Source organism: Danio aesculapii, chromosome 5 (genome assembly GCF_903798145.1).
Source record: "Danio aesculapii chromosome 5, fDanAes4.1, whole genome shotgun sequence".
In the NCBI taxonomy this organism is placed as follows: Eukaryota; Metazoa; Chordata; class Actinopteri; order Cypriniformes; family Danionidae; genus Danio; species Danio aesculapii.
The window spans coordinates 11,972,237-11,994,309 of record NC_079439.1 but is presented as its reverse complement, the minus strand read 5'-3'; the positions used below and the strand labels follow the sequence as shown (position 1 = coordinate 11,994,309).

The window sequence follows — 22,073 nt, the reverse complement described above, 5'->3', positions numbered from 1 at the left end:
GAAAGTGTAATTGTATTTATGAGCATTGCATGTGCGGCTGGCTGAAAGTTATAATTATGTAAATGATCCTGCAGGTGTGGGTCAAGGTTGATTTTTGAACAAAACTGTAAATAAAACATTAGCTGTTCACATCTGCCTGCTTGATGGAGTTGAATGATGAGGGTTTGGAAACCCAATCATTTTGAACACCGAGTCACTGATGCAGTTTCACAGAGTGCACAGAAATGATGAGGTTTTTTTCCATTCATTTCTTTTTTTCTCTTGCATGTCATTCCAGTGCTGAATGAATTACTTTCGTCTGCAAAACACATGGATGTTCGTTAAAGATTTGTGCTGGGTTTTTTGTGTGTGTGTGTTTTTTAAAGATGTTTGAAAGCAGTATTGAATGCTGTGAATAATGTGTGTATTAAATGACTTCTGAAGCCATAGGGGAGAGAGGGGACGAAAGTACCATTAATGTTTTATACAGAAATATATATTTTTGCTGTGGTTACTAACTCCTAGGTGTTGTCTATATTAATATCGGGTGGTATGTTGAAAAAATGTAGAACAACTTCAAAATAATTTCACTTTAAACATAAGTTGCACATTGTTAGTTTTAACCACATCAGTAGGGACAAAAGTAACACAACAGTATCTGCTAGATTTACTGGCTTAATCTTGTTTATTTGAAACATATCTGACTATGTCCTTGTTAAATGCAAATGCATATATTGTCCTTTATTTTTGCTAATATTAATTAATTAAATATTAATATTAAATATTAATCTGCATCTTCATTTTAAATTTCGGCTCCATCAAATGTTTCAAAAGCAACCCAACAATGCAATATGTAAAATTTTCTACACTTTTTGAATATTTTGTATTATTACTAGCAATATGCATTCCCTTTAAAAAACATCTGAATCAAAACACTGAAAACTAATGTGGAAGTGAAAAATAAGGTATGGGGATCAGCAGTGGGACGTAAATAATTGTGTTACTTTTGTCCCCACAGGAGCTCTTGCCATTTAAACCTGCAAAGCAAATGTTGTTAGGGCTTTGAGAAAATCCTATAATAATTATATTATTTATAATTATTTATAATAATATAAAATAAAAAATAATATAATATAAAAAATAAAATATGTATAATAATAAAATAAAAATAAATAAAAAAATTACTATATTAAATAAAAACTAAAAAAAGACACATAAAATTAGTAATAGTAAAGTTTACTTGAAAAGACAAGATGTTACAAAGTCAAGTTTGAGTTGAAAAAAGCTAAGTGTGAACTCTTGAAATACATGTAAGTTGAAGTAGCGTGGGTTTTCTCCGGCTTCCCCCACAGTCCAAAAATTTGTGCTATAGGTGAACTGGGTAAGCTTAATTGGCCATTGTGGATGAGTTTGTGTAAATGTGAGAGTGGATGGGTGTTGACCTATCTGAACTAAAACTCCCCTCTCGCCTTGCAACGGGAGGGAGCCCCAGGCTCGAGGATCTTATGAGCTCAGGGCTCTCTCCCTGGACAGCATTATAATCAATCATCATTTTGACACATCGCACATCCACATCACCACATCACCACATCACAGCTTTTGATGTGGAGATATTGTTGCCCTAAAAAACTAAATAAAATAGTTGTAAAAAAAAAAACACAAAACTTACATATACTGTAGGAACAGTATCACAGAAAACCTTGACTTTTCCAAACCACGGTATACCTTGAATCCAGTTAACGTCCCATGCCTAAACCCTAATCCTTTAAACATTCTTAAATATATATATATTATGAAAGACTACACTGTTGAACACACATGCTGCAGTGTGTAATTTTAGATGCATGTTCGACTTTCAGAGATATGATTATTATTTTTACGGAAGGCTCTATTTTTATGAGCAGGTAGCAGGTTTTGATGTGGTGTGACAGCCGGAGCTCTAATCACAGCCCTTATAATGCTGTGCTGTTGCCTAGCGACAGGCAGAGGTGGGTTTCCCGAAAGCTTTGTTGCACCGTCCACACACTGTTGAATCCAGGACTGAGCCGCGGTGCTTCCCCACATTTCACACCTCATCATCGGCTTTACTCTCAGTAAAGATGCACCAATCCTCTGGCCAGATATTTTCGTTTGTTTGTTTTTGACTTGCATAAAAACTGCATTGCAGTAATTTTATAGTGGATAGTCTAAATGGAGTATTAACAGAGGCCAGAGATGAGGAATAACTGACAACAGGTTGTTTAATTGTTAGAAAATATCACACACTTGATGTGGTCATGATGTGCATTATTTTCTGATCATTTAATTTGACTCAAAGAAAGTAAGTTATTGTATTTATACTCTGATTAGACACTGTTCAGATGGTTTTTGTTTTTTTTCGTCTTCAAATTGCTCGTGTGTAGAAATGTTTTCCTACACTTTTCAGTATTTTTAGATATATTTAATCTTTTGACTGTTAACTGAAATCTCTCTGCAGGCAAGACCTGCTGGAAATACTTTAGCCAGTCCCATAAGATTTTGCAAGCCCAATGGTGCTTGAGATAAAAAAAGCAACATTTCACAAGATTTTTAATGTATTTTTTACATCAAAACACAAGAATTGAAGCAAACGATCCCTTAAGTTTTGAGAAAAGCTGTGCCAAAATTAGTAATTTTAGGCCACAAATATATACATATATTTACATAAATATATGTACATAAAATATATACATATATAACTGTATATATACAATTGAAGTCAGAATTATTAGCCCCCCCTATATATTTTTTCCCCAATTTCTGTTTTACGGAGATTTTTTTGACACATTTCTAAATATAATAGTTTTAATAACTCATTTCTAATAACTGATTTATTTTATCTTTGCCATAATGACAGTAAATAATATTTGACTAGATATTTTTAAAGACACTTCTATACGGCTTAAAGTGACATTTAAAGGCATAACTAGGTTATTTAGATTAACTAAGCAGGTTAGGGTAATTAGTCAAGTTATTGTATAACGATGGTTTGTTCTGTAGACTATCGAAAAAATTATAGTTTTGTCCCTAAAATGTTTTTGAAAAAATAAAAAACGGCTTTTATTCTAGCTGAAATAAAACAAATAAGACTTCCTGCAGAAGAAAAAATATTATCAGACATACTGTGAAAATTTCCTTGCTCTGTTAAACATCATTTGGGAAATATTTAAAAAAGAAAAAAAAAAAAAGTTAAACGGGGGCTAATAATTCTGACTTCAACTGTGTGTGTATATATATATGTATGTGTGTGTGTGTGTATGTATATGTATATATATTTGTATATATATATATATATATATTTGTATATATTTGTGGCCTAAAATTTCTAAGTTTGGGTCGGCATTTCTCAAACCTCGTTTGCTTCAATTTTTGTGTTTTGCTGTAAAATACACAACAATCTTGTAAAATGTTGCTCGTGTGTAGAAAAAAGTTATTCACACATGAAAAAAACATTGGGGGTGCATTTCCCAAACAATGTCATAACTTGCGGCTGAACTATCATAGTATGATGTATCGTTTGGGAAAGGAATTATGTAGTTTCCTGAAACCTCTGTCGCAGATCCATCGTTTGAACCATGTTAGTTATAATGTAAAACATCCATAATGATGCTGTAAACGGGATGAAGTAACAACTACTTTAGAGAAGAACCCCATAATTTGTTTGTGCAAATTATATTGTTTTACACACACACGCATTAAAAAAAAATCCAATATTAGTTTCGGTAAAAACATGCACTCGTTGCACACTGCACATGCACTAGTGATTGAAATAGGACCTACATATGTTTCCTTTACAAATATTATTGAGAATATTCCATAAAAATCACTAAGCTAACATGTATTCTATAAATCATATAAATCGTAAATGGTTGTAGGCAGGGGTGTTGTTAGACCTAATTTACTGGGGCACGTGCCCCAGTAAAAATCGCCAGTGCCCCAGTAAATGCTTTGAGATATAATTTACTTCATATGCAAGTGTGACGAGTCAGGGAGGTAAAACTTAATAAACCTAATTCATTGCCAAGTCTAATTCATTGTGTCAAGTCTAAGACAACAAATAATTCTATAAAACATCTTTGTTTGTATTTTATTGAATTGTCTACAGAATTTCATTCAAATGAAATTAATATTAATGCAAAAGATTTCTTAAATGATCTTAGCATTACTCCAGTTGTGTCTTAACATTGTTTTCCAGTTACGTTTAAGATTTAGAATAAAAATTGTATAATAACAATAATACTTTTTATACACACACACACACACACACACACACACACACACACACACACACACATATATATATATATATATATATATATATATATATATATATATATATGGGCGATTTACAGTAGGCTAATTATTAAGAAAAGAAAAAAATATATAAATTAATAAATATAAATCAAAACCAATAACATACGCTGTATATTTTTGTTTTCACAAGCTTCGGAGACGTAATGTAAATTCTGCTTTTAAGTCATAGGTCACCTATAGCTTTCGTCATGAATAGGGCCACACGGAATCTGCATGCGCAGAAATCCACAGATTTCTGCAGATTTGTAGCTCATCATTGAGTCTATTTATTAATTCTCTGCAGAAATGGCAAGAAATTTCCACAGATTCTGTCTGGCCCTAGTCATAAGCCATAGCTGTGTTCCAAATGGCATAAATAATTTCAAAGTGCACTATGAAGGGAGCACAATTGTCAATATGAAGATCGGTCACATTCTGATCGTCTGTTGGTCTCACACAATGATTTAATAAATATTCGCAGGTCAGAGTTCACCAAGTTTGAACTTTGGAATTCAGTGACTTGAAACTGTGGGCACGAGCTTGCGTTTCCGGTCTCCCACATTCTCATGCCTATGAGTGGAAGTCTGTGGGGCAGTCAGAATCAAGCATTCAACAGCCACAGTGCCTATCATGGGGTGTGGGGAAAAGGTGGATAAACACCTCCTACTGGTAGAAAGTGAATCTGAGAAGTCAGATCACTGTGTTTTTACTTAATATTTTAAAATTATACAATCTAATCACAACCTACTGTTGCCAACTTTGTGTGGATCACAGTTACAGTGTTTTATTTTAACCTCCTCTTTTTTTTCATATACTGTATGTATATATTTTCCAGCTTAAAAAAAGAAAGAGAGGCATAGAATAAAATTCAGAAATCAGAAAATTCAGATTCAGTCAATTTGATTGTAATATATCTGCAAAACAATTGTCCATTACTGCTGAGTGTGATCTTGTGTCTGAGGGCTGAAACTTTACCACCCAAATATTGGCGTATTCATTACACAATGACATTCAGGACACACATCTCACTCCTCTGATGAAGTTGAAGGTTAAAAGTGAATCAATCAAAATATTCTGATGGACTTTTAGAGCTGGTAGATGACGTGGGCTGAGTCACTGTATGCTGGAGGTCTCTTAAAAAAACATTAAATTAACACCTCTGCATGTAAATAATACCTGCCTGTCAATCAAGGATATATTTAGACAAGAAGCCTGCTACTATTTCTGAACTACACAAGTGACTGACTGAAGATCTTAAGCCTTTATTTTATATTATATTATTTAATTTTTTTATTTATTCTCTGTAATATATTGTTTGGCATGCTCAGTTAGTTGAACAGCATTTTCAAGATTTAATAGTTAAATGAATAGTATAATAAGGTTAATAGTACTTGACAGTTAGTTTATGGCTGTTTTACTTAAGTATGTTGCAAAATAGAATAATTTTTGTCATTTCTATAATATTACATTTTTGACATTTAAAAAATTTATTGTACATTTGTCATCTTTTTTTTAAGATTTTTTTTGTGCTAACACTTTATTTTATGATGTCCTTGTTCAATGCTATATCACAACAATTTTTTGATTTAGCGGCTAATTTGTATGAATTTGTATGATCTCATTCGTAAAAATTCCAGAAATGACAGTTGGGTTTAGGGGTGGGGATTGGTGCCACATCCATACCTGCCAACATTCGGATCTCAAAATCCGGGAGATTTTATCCGGGGGTGTGTGCAAAGTGAAGAGAGGGGGGAAGGCGCGCGGACTGGTGAGCAGGTATGAAGATGGTTGCACATTGGTGCGCATGGGGACTGAACCAAAAAGCTGAGGGGGGGAGGGGGAGGGGGGGGGGGTTCGGGAGTTTTCCGGGAGACAGAACAATACTGGAGGTGGACGGGAGATGTGTCTGAAATACGGGAGACTCCCGGGAAAAACAAGATTGTTGGCAGGTATAGCTACGTCTCCTTTTAAAAATGATACATTATATACATTGTATGAATTCGTACAAATTATCCATTAAACTGACAAAACGTAAAATAGTTGTGTTTTCTCGTGAGATCAGGCTGCCTTACATTTACTTACTCTAACAATTACAATTAAGTATTCATAATTACGTGCAAATAACCTCAAATCTAACCACATTCTAACCCTTATATAGTAAAAGCTCAGAATTTATTAATATTAATCAGTAGTTAAATAAATAGTTACACTAGAATAAGTGTAACTTTTTCATTTTTAAATGTTAATGTTTAGGTTTATTTTATTGTTTAAGTTTTTCATTCATTCATTTTCTTTTTGGCTTAATCCCTTTATTTATCAGGGCTCGCCACAGCGAAATGATCCGCCAACTTATCCAGCACATGTTTAACGCAGCGGATGCCCTTCCAGCCGCAACCAAGCACTGGAAAACACTTATAAACTCTTGCACTTACACACATACACTACGGACAATTTAGCTTGTTCAATTCACCTATAGCGCATGTCTTTGGACTTGTCAGAAAAACCAGAGCACCTGGTGGAAACCCACGCGAACATGGGGAGAACATGCAAACCCCACACAGAAATGCCAACTGGCCCAGCCGGGACTCGAACCAGTGACCTTACTGTGAGACAACAGCGCACCCCACTGCGCCACCATGTCGTCCTTGTTTAAGTTTTACTCTTTATATAATTCCATGTAGTCGTTTAATTGCATGTCTTGTTTTGCTTTAGCTTTTTTTTTACAGTAAAACAAAATGATTTTCAGTAGTTTTATGAACACACTGTAATTTGCAGATAAATATAAGTTTTGCCTTTTAAAATAAAAGGCATTTCATTTGAATTTAGATAAATTCATTTTAGGGCAACGTTTGTAGAACATTTGTAAATCTTGAGAATTTCTGATTTTTTTTTGTTCCTCATTTTATTAAATCTAAACATACATTGTGATGTGTGAACTACTTTTATTGTAAGATTATTAAATCGAGTTCAGTAACTTATTAATATAATGTTTTGTCTGGGGAAAAAAATATTAGATGATGTTTTTGTTGTTTGTTTGCTTAGAATTAAAGCTTATCATTGGATTACATAGTTGCCACGTCAAAGAAATATGTGAAAAGTCAGCTTAAATACTTATTGGAATTGTCAGCAAATTGATTTAACAGCTAAACTCATCACTTGACTATTAATTCTTTTTCCCCCTCATTAAAAGTGCTGAAAGAATAGTATTTGGCATGAAAATCATTGCACATTTAATTCTCTCCTTAATTAGTTGGTGTGTTTTGCACACAGATCAAGTCCTTTTTGAACTTTCGAACGACAAGCAAGTTAATGATCGTTCAAATCTGGAAATGACTCAGAATATCCTGTTTGATTTCTTTCTCCCGTCTGACTGACAAGGCATTTCAGAACATCTTATTTTTCTTTAAACATTTCTTTTTTTTGTGGCCTCCGATTGTGTTGCTTGCCGTTTAATTGCTTTGCTTTGAAACGAGCAAATTAGAGCCCACAATTCACTTCCGCTTGGAATCTGCTTACTTCCACTATAATGCAGCATAAAGTTGCCTTCACCGTTTGTTGTGCTTGGCTTATTTGGACTGCAATACCATAATTCCTCGTGTGTGTTTTTTTTTTTTTTTTTTTTGTATTTCCTATCTAATTTCCTTCACTCATGTGTGCGATAGATTTAATGTGCTGTTTTTTTGTTTGGACCCCAAGTCCAGAAAGCCATTTATCAAACCTACAGTGAGCAAGGCACAGTAGCAAATACTCCTGTTCACACGCCGTATTAAATATATTATCTGGATTTATAGTAATATCTTGCAGCCCGAGAGCTTCATATTTCATAATTATGAATGTGGCACATGGCATGACGAGTGGAAAATTGCAAATGACTTAACGATGATGTATAGCGCATTTATGGGGAAACAAGTTGGCTCAACCAGCCCTGTGCAATGTGGCATTTTAACGTCTTTTAACAAGCCTGTATGTGGAAATGATCCTCTTCCTTTGTTTTAAATCAACAAGTGAGGAGAGTGGAAATCTTTAAAGAAGAAAGTGAACTATTGTGGGAAAATCAGTCTACTGTAATACCTCGCTTTGAGTCACTTGGGTATATGATGGTTTTAATGTCTCATAACAATGTTGCTGAGTAATAGTTTTAATGTTCGGAGCTTCTTGTTTTTGGATTAACAAGGAATATGCTTTGATTGATTGATTGATTGATTGATTGATTGATTGATTGATTGATTGATTGATTGATTGATTGATTGATTGATTGATTGATTGATTTATTTGATTGATTGATTTTATTAGACTGGGATTCCATTGAGAATACAAGTTTTTAGGATGAATGATTCAATGGCTCAAAGATTCACTTGTTTTGTTTCTGGATGAATCAATTTTTAAACGGATCTCTTAACGAAATTATGATTTTTATTATTAAGATTCTATGAGGTGAATTATTGACTGAATCATTTATAAAGGCTTTATTTACTGGATAAATCAGATTGTTTGAATGAGTTTTTAAGTGAATGATTTGATTATTCACATAAAAACATAACTTTTAATTTAAAGCATTTCTTGAACGAATGAATAAATGAATGAATGAATAAATGAATCATTTATAAAGATTTTGAAAGAATCATTTGAATGAATGAATCATTTGAATGATTTATAAAGATTCACTTATTTTGCTACTGGAGTCAAATCATCATTTTGAAAGAATCTTATGAATGATTGTTTGTTTGGTTACTTTACAAAATAATTTTTTTTTAAAGAATCTACCAAATGATTGATTTATTGAATTATTTATAAAGACTATAATTGTTACTAGACAAATCATCGTTTTGGAAGAATCTCTTGAATGAAAGATTCACTGAATCATTTATAAAGTCTACACATGTTTGATTTGAATTTTAAATGAATCTTTTGAAAGAATTATTAAATAATGCTTTGTTTCATTATTGGATGAATCAGCCATTTAAACAAATCTGAACGAGTCCCTTCAATAAACATAAAAACATGATCTGATGACAAATCATCATTTTTAAAAGAATCTCTTGAATGAATAAATCATTAAATCATTCATAAAGACTTTACTTATTTTGTCACTGGACAAATCATACTTTTGAAAGTCTTCTTGATTGAATGATTCATTGAACAATTTTTAAAGACGTCACTTGTTTGGTTACTTTACAAATCACCATTTATTTAAAGAATCTATGGTAACTCTTTATTTTGATGGTCAATTTGAGTATTAGTAGACTGTCTGCTAAATATCTGTTGATACTGCACCTTCATCAGACATGCAACTGACTATAAGAAACTTTGCAAGTACATGTCAACTTACACTAACCCTACCCCCAACCTAACAGTCTACTTATAATCTAATGAGAATTAGTTGCCATGTAGATGCAATGTAACTTAAATTCAACAAATAGACCATCAAAATAAAGTGTGACCAAATCTACTGAATCTATTAAATTATTTATAAAGATTTCAATAGTTTTGTTACTCGACAAATAGCCATATTTGAAATAATCTCTTGAATGAATGATTCACTGAATCATTTATAAAAACTTGTTTGGAATGAAGAAATGATTTAATAACTCTTTAATGACTTCACTTGTTTTATTAATGCGTTAATCAGCATAATAAATCTCATCTTGGATAATTGATACGAATGAATCAAATTACTATACTGTGTGATTGAAAAGACAGTTTTAGAATTACACATAACAGACAATTGTATATATGTATATAACACACAATATCATAACAGTCAATTTAAGTACAATTTAATTCATTTTAATTACAGACAATTACAGCACATACATATTTGCTACACTCAAAAAAATAAGCTGCTTGTTCAAGCTACTGATTTCAAATGAGTTAAAACGACACAATTCTTAAATTGGGGGGAGGGGGGCAGCTTAATTGTTTTATGTTCAATCTACTTAAATTTGTCAAAACGATTAAGTTAACTTAATCGATTTGTGTTGGAACAACATGAAGGAATTGTGTAGAACCCAGCATGGTTTACAGTGTATGACCCTTGTTGAAGAATAAAATTCAGAATCATTGTAATTTAGAAGTAATAATCAGTCATGCAGCTCTAATCTTTGTGTTACTGTCTTTCTCAGAAATCCGAGAAGCATTTAAGGTGTTTGATCGAGATGGGAACGGCTTCATCTCTAAGCAGGAGCTCGGGATGGCCATGCGTTCTCTGGGGTACATGCCCAATGAAGTGGAGCTGGAGGTCATCATTCAAAGACTCGACATGGACGGTGAGCAAACACATACACATGACACTACTGCAAATACACTACACTGCTGAAAAGACCAGGGATACATTTCCCAAATGCAAACCGTAAGGGAACCTAAGGAAACCTACTCACTTAAAACATTTGGGTTAAATAATATCCCGACAGTGGGTTGTTTTGTCACAGACCTGCTGTTGGTTGATTTTAACCCAATCCATTAGGTCATTAAGCTTAACACTACAAATTTAAGTTTTAACTCAGCTAGGTATGAGATAGAGTAGTTATGGATGCGATTCAATAAAAGTTCAGATTAACCCAACACAGCAACCCATTAAATTTTTTTAACCCTTCTATTGGGTAAAATTATTAACCCAACATTTTTTTGATTGTACATAATAATACAAAATAGCAATATTAAACAGAACCGAATTAGATGTCATGTTCATTATTTAGCAATTACCAGACATTGTTTTGATCTTAGTATGCATGTACTGGAAACTGCTGAGCTATTTATTTCAGTATATTGATGTATTTACTACTGAAATGGAATATTGAGTAGGGGCGGGGCTTTCTTTTTGCACATCATTCTCTCTTAGCAATCTAACTGTAAGTGGGGCGTGGTTAAGTTCATTGTTATTCACTTGCTATGGAAGCCCTCAGGTTGACGTCAACAGGAGGAGTGACACTCCAAACGCAGAAGCAAATGGTCAGACTTTGTTTTTTTTTTTTTTCAGTAGATTAACTTGTAAAGATTAATTATTTCCTTCTAGAATAACAATGTGAGCTAGCAGAACAAACATTACAAATTGTGATTTCACCAACAATGCACGGCTAATGTAGTTCCAGATTACAAGTCCATAATATTTACCAAATAATTTCAGTTATCTCAAAGGTCCTAAACCAAGCCTATTTAAAGCTTCAGAAACAAAAAGGCAGTTATATAGTGTGTGGAATCAGTGTAAATGATCTGCAGTGTGTGTAAATGCAAGTTCATGAGCATCAGGTGTGAGGTGCTGAGGATTATGGGAAGTGCAGTCTGATTCAGTGACAGGTGTAATGTGTAAAATGGCCTCTAGTGTGTGTGGTGAGCACTCTACTTGGTGACTGTGACAGTTAGTTAGTTAGTTAGTTAGTTAGTTAGTTAGTTAGTTAGTTAGTTATTTTGTTTGTTTGTTTGTTTGTTTGTTTGTTTGTTTGTTTGTTTGTTTGTTTGTTTGTTCGTTAGTTTGTTCGTTGGTTAGTTAGTTAAGGCCGGCTCACACTGGGCAATTTTTTTTTTTATAATCCTGAATGATTGTAGCATGTCAGACTGCACGAACATGGCTCCCATGTCACACTGTAAGATCTCAGCTGTCATGAAGTCAGACTGAACAACACAAGAAGACGTGCCAAACACGAAAGAAAATGCCCCTGGAGTTTGACGTCCTCCACCCTTGACACTTTTACTATCCCGCATTCTGAAATGATTCCTCACAGCAAACGTAAACATTCTGTTGCGATAATTTTGCACACAGCATGTCTCAATAATAAAACCAGGAAGAAAATAACAGTTTTGACATTTCCCCGCGGTCATTTGAATTATTGCATGGATTGCTTCATCAAATTTGGAGCTCCTATTGGTTCTTGGATTGATGCTCATCGCAGCTGTTATCACATTGCAGGAAAGTGTCTGGAATCTTCTGAATCTACTGCCAGAACTTCATCGGAGAAAAAATCTGATCGCAACGGGCACTAAGTGGCTGTCAGTGAACATATCAAACCAACAATCAAAGATCACTGATTTTAGCCTAGAATTTCAGGAATCTTTTAGGATTTCCCAAAATTGTCTCAGATGACAAAATCGTGGCTAAAATCTCACAGTGTGAGCAGGGCTTTAGTTAGTTGGTTAGTTGGTTGGTTGGTTGGTTGGTTTGTTGGTTAGTTTGTTTGTTGATTGGTTGGTTGATTAGTTGGTTGGTTGACAAGTTAGTTAGCCAATAATCAGACACTTTTTATTTTGGGCTGAATTTTCTGACCAGGTACCAATCAAATGAATTTCTTAGGTAGCTGACAGATATTCAACAAAATAAAGAGCTAAATGTAACCTTTTATTGCCCCAAACTATAACATTCCTTACAATACTTGGAGACATATGGATTATGCATGGGCTAATAATAATAAGACTGTTCGAAGTGTGCGTTTTGCGATTTGACAGTAATTGTCTTGAAATTAATTGAAGGCGAAAGCACTGCTTTGATGACTGTAGCAGCTGTATCATCTCAGAGAGGGGCTTTCAGCTCCATAAAACCCACTCCAGAAAGTCACACTCACTCTGATACGAAAATATTAGCTGACAACAAATTACAAAGAGAATCTAATCAGTCTAATGGACTAGTTGACCAAACAATCTATGACCAGAATGGAAATCCTTGAAAAATTCAATTATCAGCTTGCTTTTAATTGATGAGTTTGAATGGGAATTATTTTTGCAGTCTACTCTAAGATAGGAAACTCATTTCTGTTAACTCATCCAAGCAGATTGTTGTTGTTAATATTTAATATAAAGTTTTATAAGGATTTTTGTTTAAATAAGACATGAATTATTGTTTTTTTAGTATAAGATTCATTAAATTCATTCAATGACAGTTCTACATCATGTTGATACCTCAATGCAAATTTGACTTACAGAAAATGCATGAATTTCCAATGCAGCCATTCTCAGTTCAGTTCACAAAATATTAGATTTTTATCAATTTCTCTACTGATTTTATATCCCAGAGCCCACATCTGGAACGGGATCTCATGCTTGAATGCATCTAATACGTCACGCTCTGTTGTTTAGGAGATGGCCAGGTGGATTTTGAGGAATTCGTGACTCTCCTGGGGCCCAAACTCTCGGCTGCTGGGATGCCTGACAAGTTTAACGGGACCAATTTTGACTCTGTGTTCTGGAAGGTGACTATTAGCCACTTTTGTTGTATTTCAATAGGCAATAGGCACAAAGTCTGCTGCATCTTTCAGTCCCTCTCTCACACACTGAAGTTAAGTCAACATTCAACACTCTGCTGTCTATGAAATCACACAAATACACAAAATATTTAATCAATCTTTATTTTTCCTGCCTACTTCGGATTTGCCTTTTTGATCACATGTATATTGGACAATTCAAACTTAGTTTTTTTCTCGTGTTTTTATTTTTATTGTAGAATTTCAAGATCATTTCTCACTTTGAGAAATTGAACTACATAAAAATAGATCTGTACATGCATAAAATTGTAGATGCTAAAATGCTAATGACGATTCATTCCACTGTGGCGACCCCTAATTAATAAGGCACTAATAGCCAAGGCAAGGCAAGTTTATTTATGTAGCATATTTCATACAGAGTGGCAATTCAAAGTGCTTTACATAATAGGGACTAAGCCGAAAAGAGAATGAATGAATGAATGAATGAATGAATGAATGAATGAACGAGTTTTTGCTTAGGATTGATGTGTGAAATGTTGTGCTGTAAACAGTTGTCTTACACACACGTATATTTCTGCATGGTGCCCCCTTGGATAAAAACACCTCATGCCAATTTCTGAGTCAATTGGACCAGCGGTCTCTCAATAAAAGTTGCTTTCTGTTTGGTTTGTTTGTTTTCGCATTGTTGCGCCACCATGTGTTGCGTTTTGATTTAAGTGACGATATCTCATTCTGTTTCAGATTTATAAGAAATTTTGTACAAATGACCCCATCCTCTTAAAATGTTTAGTCATCTTGTGTCAAACCTGAATGGAAATGTGTACTTTATCTTTTTTTAATATATTTTTTATATTCAGACTCCAAAGAAACTCGGGCTCATTGGAAATATGTGTCCAGGGCTACATTTTTGGTAATCAAGAAATATGTGTCCTGGACTACAATTTCTTGCAGTTTTTGTTTTCACAAATCCACAAGAGGCCGCCGTGTACATTTTGACATTCACAAACACTTTACTGGGGCACGTTTTCTCAAACGTGCTATTTCTCCTAAATCCACCAGAGGCCACTGTGGACATTTCTGGTTGTCTTATTGTATTTCTTGCGGGCATCTGTGAGAGAAGCCATTTTGTTTGTCGTCATGCATAATAAATCAGCTTGATGTTGACTGATTCACATGCCCTTTTCCCTGAACCAAACCTATGGTGTTTTCAAAAGCAAGCGAAAAGAGAATAGCTATCACGGCTGCATGTTTTTCTGCGTCATCACACTGCTCTTTGTTTTGGGTTTTGTTTTACCTGTTTTTTTTTTTTTGGAACCTGGAAGTCTGGCTCTGGTTACGATGAGCTACAAAGCAAACCCGGAAATCCATCTATATGCAGGTAATCGGTCAGCAGTACCGCCACGTAGTGTTCGTTTACACACAAAATGCAGCCTCAGAAGTGTATCCCTGGGCACATTTCCCAGTGACTCTGTGTTGAAAGTATAAGACTACACCACTTTGGTGAAAATCAAACAAAAAAACTGACTAGTTTGCCAAAGTACTTTTTTTAAATATCTAAAATACCTGAACATTTCCATATTAATCCAGATTCAAGTTTCTACAATTTACCTCATGTTTCTATGGTCTGCCCAATGTACTTTTAGGGCAGAAAGTGACCTTTGGCGTCTTCTAACATATTCAATAGGGTTTCAGTGCTATGCTTGAACCTCTAAAAAAAAAAAAGAAAAAATTGACAATCGTGCAAGTAGAGCAAAAGATCAGATTTCAGGTTAATCTCTACAAACATGTATTGTCTTCAGGAACTGACCTCCTATCCTTTAAACATAAGACACATCAGTAACTCGTTAGTTTATTACCTGCCTATTATTAAGATATTGGCTGTTTATTACTTAAAAGGTACATATTCTTCATGACTTCATTCCACCTAAACACCTGTAACACCTCAATAACTATTAACAAGCAGCCAATTAGGAGTTTAATAGTTAATGGTCTATTAATAGCAAGACTTAAATTACCTTACCTTAAATTAATGTGTAAGCGCCAAATCAATATAGGCCTGTTTCCGTGCAGATGTATTGTAATGTGACTTTTGCAAGATTCATTAATGGATTTCATAAGTGTAAGGAGAGCAGGATATCATCTGTAAGGGCCATATGGTGATTCCCCCACAGGCACTTCCCTAATCGCAACCTTCTGCCGGTGCATTTTTTTAGCAGCGCGTTTGACCCTTTGTAGCTACAGGGGTCTCTATTTTAAACGACTCATTGTCAACTCTCTCTGTTCAGAGCGTATAAATATGTGTGCTCTGAAATCTCAATCAACACTGTGTACTTTATTAATTTTTTTACTGCACATAACCAGTTAGCTGATAGAAGTCTATACTGGATCTTTAATGAAAGGTACTGTAAGTTGCTTTGGATAAATGCATCTGCCAAATGCATTAAAGGCATAGTTTACCCTAAAATGAAAATTGTGTTTGTCCAGTGACTATCGTGGGTTTTTACCTGTTGCACACATGTCTGAGATAATTGTAGTAGTATTTCATATGGCCACAGGGGCATCTGACAACCAAAAAGGGATGCTTATATACCACTAGTGTTACAACCTCTTTGATGTTAGTCTAGGGTAAAAGTAATAACATTTAAAAGGTGTGGTACTCTCACAAGTGATGGACGCAAACAAAAGACAAACAACAAAACTGCCAACAAAAAGTGATTTAATGTACAAAAAAAAAAAAGTGAAATCAGAGCAATGCCCAAATATATATATATATACACACACAAAGAAGAAATATTTACAATAATAATAAAGTAGCAAATTAAACAAAGTATCAAATAAAATTAGGTCAACTCAAGAGTAAGGGGACGCCAGTGAAGCCAAATCAAAGAAATTAATATAACAAAACAATTCTAACTCATAAACAAACCCCTTCCCTCGCTAGAAGCATAAAAAGAAAAAAAAAAGAAAAGTCTTTAGCGCCAAGCGCCATAATCTTACCTACACTGAACTATGTATATATGAAAAAAAAATACACAGATGGCGTTCACTTCTTACCTGGTGTTTTAAACAATGGATTGACTACGTGTGGAAAATGGAAGTCGTACGACATCTCCCCTATCCACCTTACTCTGAGGAAAAGAGTCAACTCTCTATGAAATCTCTAAGAGCTGCGCCAAAAAGTAACAAACAAACAACTGAAATTAAGATGTACAAAAATCACAAAGTAGCTCAAAATGGGCAAAAATAATTCAAAATAATTTCATTCAAACGAAAGTTAAGCAAAAACAACGAATAACAAAATCATGTCAGCAAAAACACACAAAAACGAGATCAAAAGAAAAGCGCTCTCCTCCGCTCCTTCCTGGCTTCCTTTTATATGACCGCGCCACGTAGCCCACGATGATTGACTGGTCTACCGACCAATCAGCTGTCGGGAAGGCGGACCTAATGGAAATGACAGGCTGGGAGACAGAGAGTGAGAGAGAGAAAACGTGAGGCAAAAATCCTACAAATATACGGCAACTGTAACAACTAGCGACATATAAAGTGGTTTGCAGTGCGTGCGGTCAAAAACAATGGTCTTTTCACCTGAAATACACCTATGCATTTTCAGGCTTGTTGTCTTAAATGCTCGTCGGTGCAGATGTAACTTGCATACCCAGTTAGCTGATAGGAATATATAGTGTATCTTTAATGCAAGGTACTGTAAGTTGCTTTGGATAAAAGCATTTGCCAAATGCATTGAAGGGTAGTTCATCCCAGAATGAAAATTGAGTCACTATTTACTCATCCTCAGGTGCTTTCAAGCTTTTGTGAGCTTCTGTATTATGTTGACCACTAAAGAAGATATTTTGTAACTGAACTTATTTTATTTTGAACTTTTATACCCCACACAACATGAAATTCACAATACAACGGAAGCTGGAGGTAACCATTGACTTTCATTGTAGGAAGGACGAATAATATGGAAGTAAATGGTTACAGGTTTCCATATGACGCATTATGATGGCAGAATCTTCAGTTTGGGTGAACTATATCTTTAATGTAATGGATTTAAAAGCATAAAGAAGAGCCGTTTAGTTGTATAAATGCTTTTTGTGTATGTGTGTTTTAGTGTGATATGCAAAAGCTGACTGTGGAAGAGCTGAAGAGACTCTTATATGACACTTTCTGTGACCATCTGTCTATGAAAGACATTGAGAACATCATCATGACAGAAGAGAATCACATTGAAAATCCTGAGGACTGCCAGGTCGACATTGACAGTAGGAACCTTTTTCTTTTGCTTGTTGAATTATTACACCATCGTGTCAGACTGATCATTTCATCATCATCATTAATTATACCATTCTAAAATTCTGAAATCTTGACAGTTCACACTGCTGTTGAACAATTTTGGGTCATTTTAAATGATTTATAAAGCATTACAAATTGATGAAGTAATGGCAATGTAATGTTTATAATGTGATTAAACATTTAGATTTCTTGTAAATTATGTTCTTCTAAAAGAAAATCAATTTAAGCATTTCTAAAAGAATCAGCATTTCCACACAAAAAAAGTGATATAAAATTGAAGTCAGAATTATTAGCCCTCCTGAAAAGTTTTTTGTTGTAGTAATGATTAAAGTAAATGATTTAAATGTATTTATATTTATGTTTATATTTTGGGTAAGACATGAGACTAAAAAATGTTCGTACAATTAAAAATCGCATGTAGAAATAGCGTTTAGTGACATTAAACAACATTAGCACTATTTAATTGACTGTGAACAGTGTTGTATTTTATAGTCATTGGCTGATAATATGATTTCACCATTTACAATTTGCAAACAGTATTTTCCTGAAATTATATTGTTAAGGAGAAAATCCTTATATTGGTCCAAATGTGCAAATATAAATCCAACTTTACCTCAATGCCGGTTTTGGGGAAATATAATTCAGTGTTTCCTCTTGGCTATGCCAGCAGGCCTTTTTTACACAGATCTACCAATTACCTATGGTGTTATTTCAATGACAAATGTCGTAAACGCAGTATTACAAGTCGAGACCGCATTCATGTAATACGAGCATGCTAATCTCTTTGAACGAGTATGTCTCCAACATTTATTAGATTTGCTAGGAATATTTATGAATGTCTCCAATAGACCTACAGAGTGCCATTAATGCGTCTTGAAGTAAAGTGAAATGGCTATAAACTCCAGCAAGATCAAGTAATAATATGCAGAGCCCCAGACCTTTATCTATAAAGAATAAATATGGAAACTGTGTTCGTTTTAACTGAAAGCTGCGTCGTGTTTGCTGGCCTCACGCATCACGCACCTGTCAGTCAGTCAATCAGTCAGCATGTAGCCTTTAAGGGTTAAACAAATAATGCACAGCAGTACTTCGATTACAGAAAAGTTAGCGCTGTTATAATTCACTTACCTTTTAATACGTTTTGGTGCAATTATATCCCGCTATTAAAAAAACGGTTGAATGTTTTGAATGAAATGCTGTAATGTAGCCGTGGCGGGAAGAATAAATGTAGCGGAAACCATGTAATTCCTGCACCCCGCTGGCCTGTCAACAACTACTCTGAACAAAGTGCAAGTCTCCATAGAGTTTTCTAGCTGGTGAATGACATGATCTAGTGTTATAAAAGGTTGCCTATGGTGTATTCGGTTAAAGTCCCTTTAAGGCAAATCATTTCACTCGGTGGCCATCAAACATCAAATTCTCCAAAACTGTTAGCCAAGCTTATGATGATGTTACATATTTGGAATCACCAATCAAATGAAACAACAACGGTTTCATAAATGTCATTTCTAAACGTCCAAATCAACAAAATCGGCATATTTCCAGGTTGCCCGAGCTAATGCGCATACGGACTCGAAAGAAACAAGATCACGACACCAACCTCATTTATGGCCGTTCTACACATTACCATCCTGAAGTAGTACTTGAAGTAATCCACAACTTGGTCTTGAGGGCGAATCTCCTCCAGAAATGACAGTGACTCATTGTAGTTTGTGGGTGTTTGAGTTGCTGTCATGTGATGTGCATTTGACAGGATGGACTGTATTTCGCGTTCGTTTCATACAGATTACAATACCAAAAAACTTTTGTTTTCAAGTGCACTTGGTTCATTTAAAAGTACAGATTTCAAGCTTTATGTGGATATATTTCTCATGTCTGTGAAGCAAGTATTCACTGAGACTCCAGTGCATTTGTTGACCACCAAACTGTCATAAAAGCACACGTCTGATCCGAGCTTTTTCCCTGGAGAAACGTCAGTCTGTAGCGATTGATGATTGGTTCCTGTACAATTAGGCAGGGCTTCATTCGCTGTATTGACCATTACACTTTTCCCTATTCAAAACTATACGAGTGACATGTCTTGTGTAGTCTATAGTCTTTGATTTGGTGCATGTTAATGACGTCAGGAGGCATGGCTGTGGACAGCAGGGGAGGGATGTGCATTTTTAAAGCTATTATGCTAACTTTAGCATTTTGGCAGATCACCTAGTGCACCTTGAATTATTAGGCCCCTTGCATATTTTATTGCTCAATTTCCCAATTTTTTTCAACACATTTCTAATTATAATCATTTTAGATATTTTTCAAGAGACTAGTATTCTCTTAAAGTGACAATTGTAGGCTTAACTAGGTTAATTAGGCAAGTTAGGGTAAATAGGCAAGTTAATGTATCTTGCTGCGTACACACATACACGTCATGATGAAGCGTCAAGTGATTTTTTTGCAAAGATGTGAATTGACATCCTGAGGCAAGATTTGCGTGAATGAAGCAGCGCAAACTATACAATCCAGATGAACAATGCGATCCGTACGAACGATGTGATCCACGCGAATAAAGCGGCACGAGTTGAGCTCACCGCACTTAATGTGCGAATCGCATGGATGGTTAGAGTTAGAAAATCTGAACTTCAGCAGACATTCATGCCACGTTAACCAATCAGAAGCTTGCTCTTGTAGGGGCGTGATTATGACGTAGTGCCTGTTGTTGCTGTCCCGAGGGGAAATCCTCTTGCCGACACCAGACAACAGTTCATCAAACTGGGCTGGGCTTAGTCTGAAGCACCGCTGAAAGTTCCCATCATTCAGGTATAGTTTCTGGAGGAGTTGATGAACTTACAGAGCTGGCTGCACCTCTGAAAGGATCTAGTGGATTCAGACACGGCGCTGAACGAATATATGCCGTTTTTCAGCCTTCCTAAAACACATAAACATAGCTACTATCTCAATAAAGTGCTTGTTAGCCATTTAGCAACAAAACTAAAGTCACTGGGCAGACAGAAGCCTCACCCATGATGTGAATCTGAGTCTATTATTAAGTGAATTTCACACACGAATTAAGGGAGTAAACTCAAAACGTTCACGTATCTATTTACTTGCGAATAGCAAGATTTATTCGCGCGTATTACATCCGGTGTGAACTAGTTAGTTCTGTAGACTATCGAAAAAATATTGCTTAAGAGGGCTAATAATATTGACCCTTAAAATGTTTTTTTTTATTTTACTGCTTTTATTCTAGCAAAAAATAAAACAAATAAGAGTTTCTCCAGAAGAAAAAGTATTATAGGAGATACTGTGAAAAATGCCTTCATCTGTTAAACATGATTTGGGAAATATTTGAAAAAGAAGAAAAAAATCACAGGAGGGCCAATCATTCTGACTTCAACTGTACATTTTAAAAACATTTTTTGCCAAGCGTGTTTGTTTGTCCCACATTTTCCACTCATTTCATCCTCTCCTTTCCACTTGATTTCTGCTGATCTCTTCATGTGTTGCTTTTACAGCGGAGAGTCCGACCCAGCAGGTGAAGCAAACATGCGTACGGAAGAGTCTGATCTGCGCCTTTGCCATCGCTTTCATCATCAGCGTCATGCTCATCGCAGCCAATCAGGTGCTTCGCAGTGGCATGAAGTAACCAAAACGGACCAATCACATTATTAACATAACATACAATGACAAAAAAATTAAATAGAACAAACACACAAAAAAAAACATTCACATACAAACTGAAGCAGCTGAAAGGGTCATTTTATTTCCTTGAAATCCAAATGTTGAAATATTTTTGAGCGGAACTACAGCTTCCAATGGACCGAAGTTTTCATATTTGAACTGCACACGGATCTATAAACATACATACCACGTCTTACCCACAAATGAACCGCTAAACAGGAGGTTTACACAGTACGGACTCCCCTTCAACCAATTCAGTATGTTTTGGGTGAATTTAACGCATGGACATCAAGCGAGGATCCTACTCTTCAATGCATGATATGATGCATGGATTTACAATAGCCTGGATGTACCAGTAGAGCTCAGCTGTGCATCCATTTATCTATATATTAGATCCCAATACCAATATTCTGGAAAGAAAGACCCGTGTCACACATTTGGGAAGAGTTGGATATGGAGGTCTGTTTCTGACGTCTTTTACATCCAGTATACCGATCCCTTTGCATGAGAATAAGGGCTGTTTAGGGCATGCTCATGTCATGCAATGTTAGTCTTGTGTTTGTCCAGTGACTATCGTGGGTTTTAACCTGTTGCACACATGCCTGAGATGATTGTAGTAGTACTTCATACGGC

At 35.1% G+C, this 22,073-nt stretch overlaps 1 protein-coding gene across 1 annotated transcript in view; it reads left to right on the top strand.

Moving 5' to 3' along the window:
- LOC130229912 (calcium-binding protein 7) overlaps positions 1-21,441 on the top strand; it is a 48,681-nt gene extending 27,240 nt beyond the window's left edge. Inside the window, exons 3-6 of the mRNA XM_056458931.1 lie at positions 10,413-10,556; positions 13,354-13,466; positions 17,593-17,743; positions 21,275-21,441. Coding sequence (XP_056314906.1) covers positions 10,413-10,556; positions 13,354-13,466; positions 17,593-17,743; positions 21,275-21,405 — 539 coding nt within the window. The 3' untranslated portion in view covers positions 21,406-21,441. The remainder of the gene's footprint in view (positions 1-10,412; positions 10,557-13,353; positions 13,467-17,592; positions 17,744-21,274) is intronic.
- The last annotated feature ends 632 nt before the right edge of the window (positions 21,442-22,073 follow it).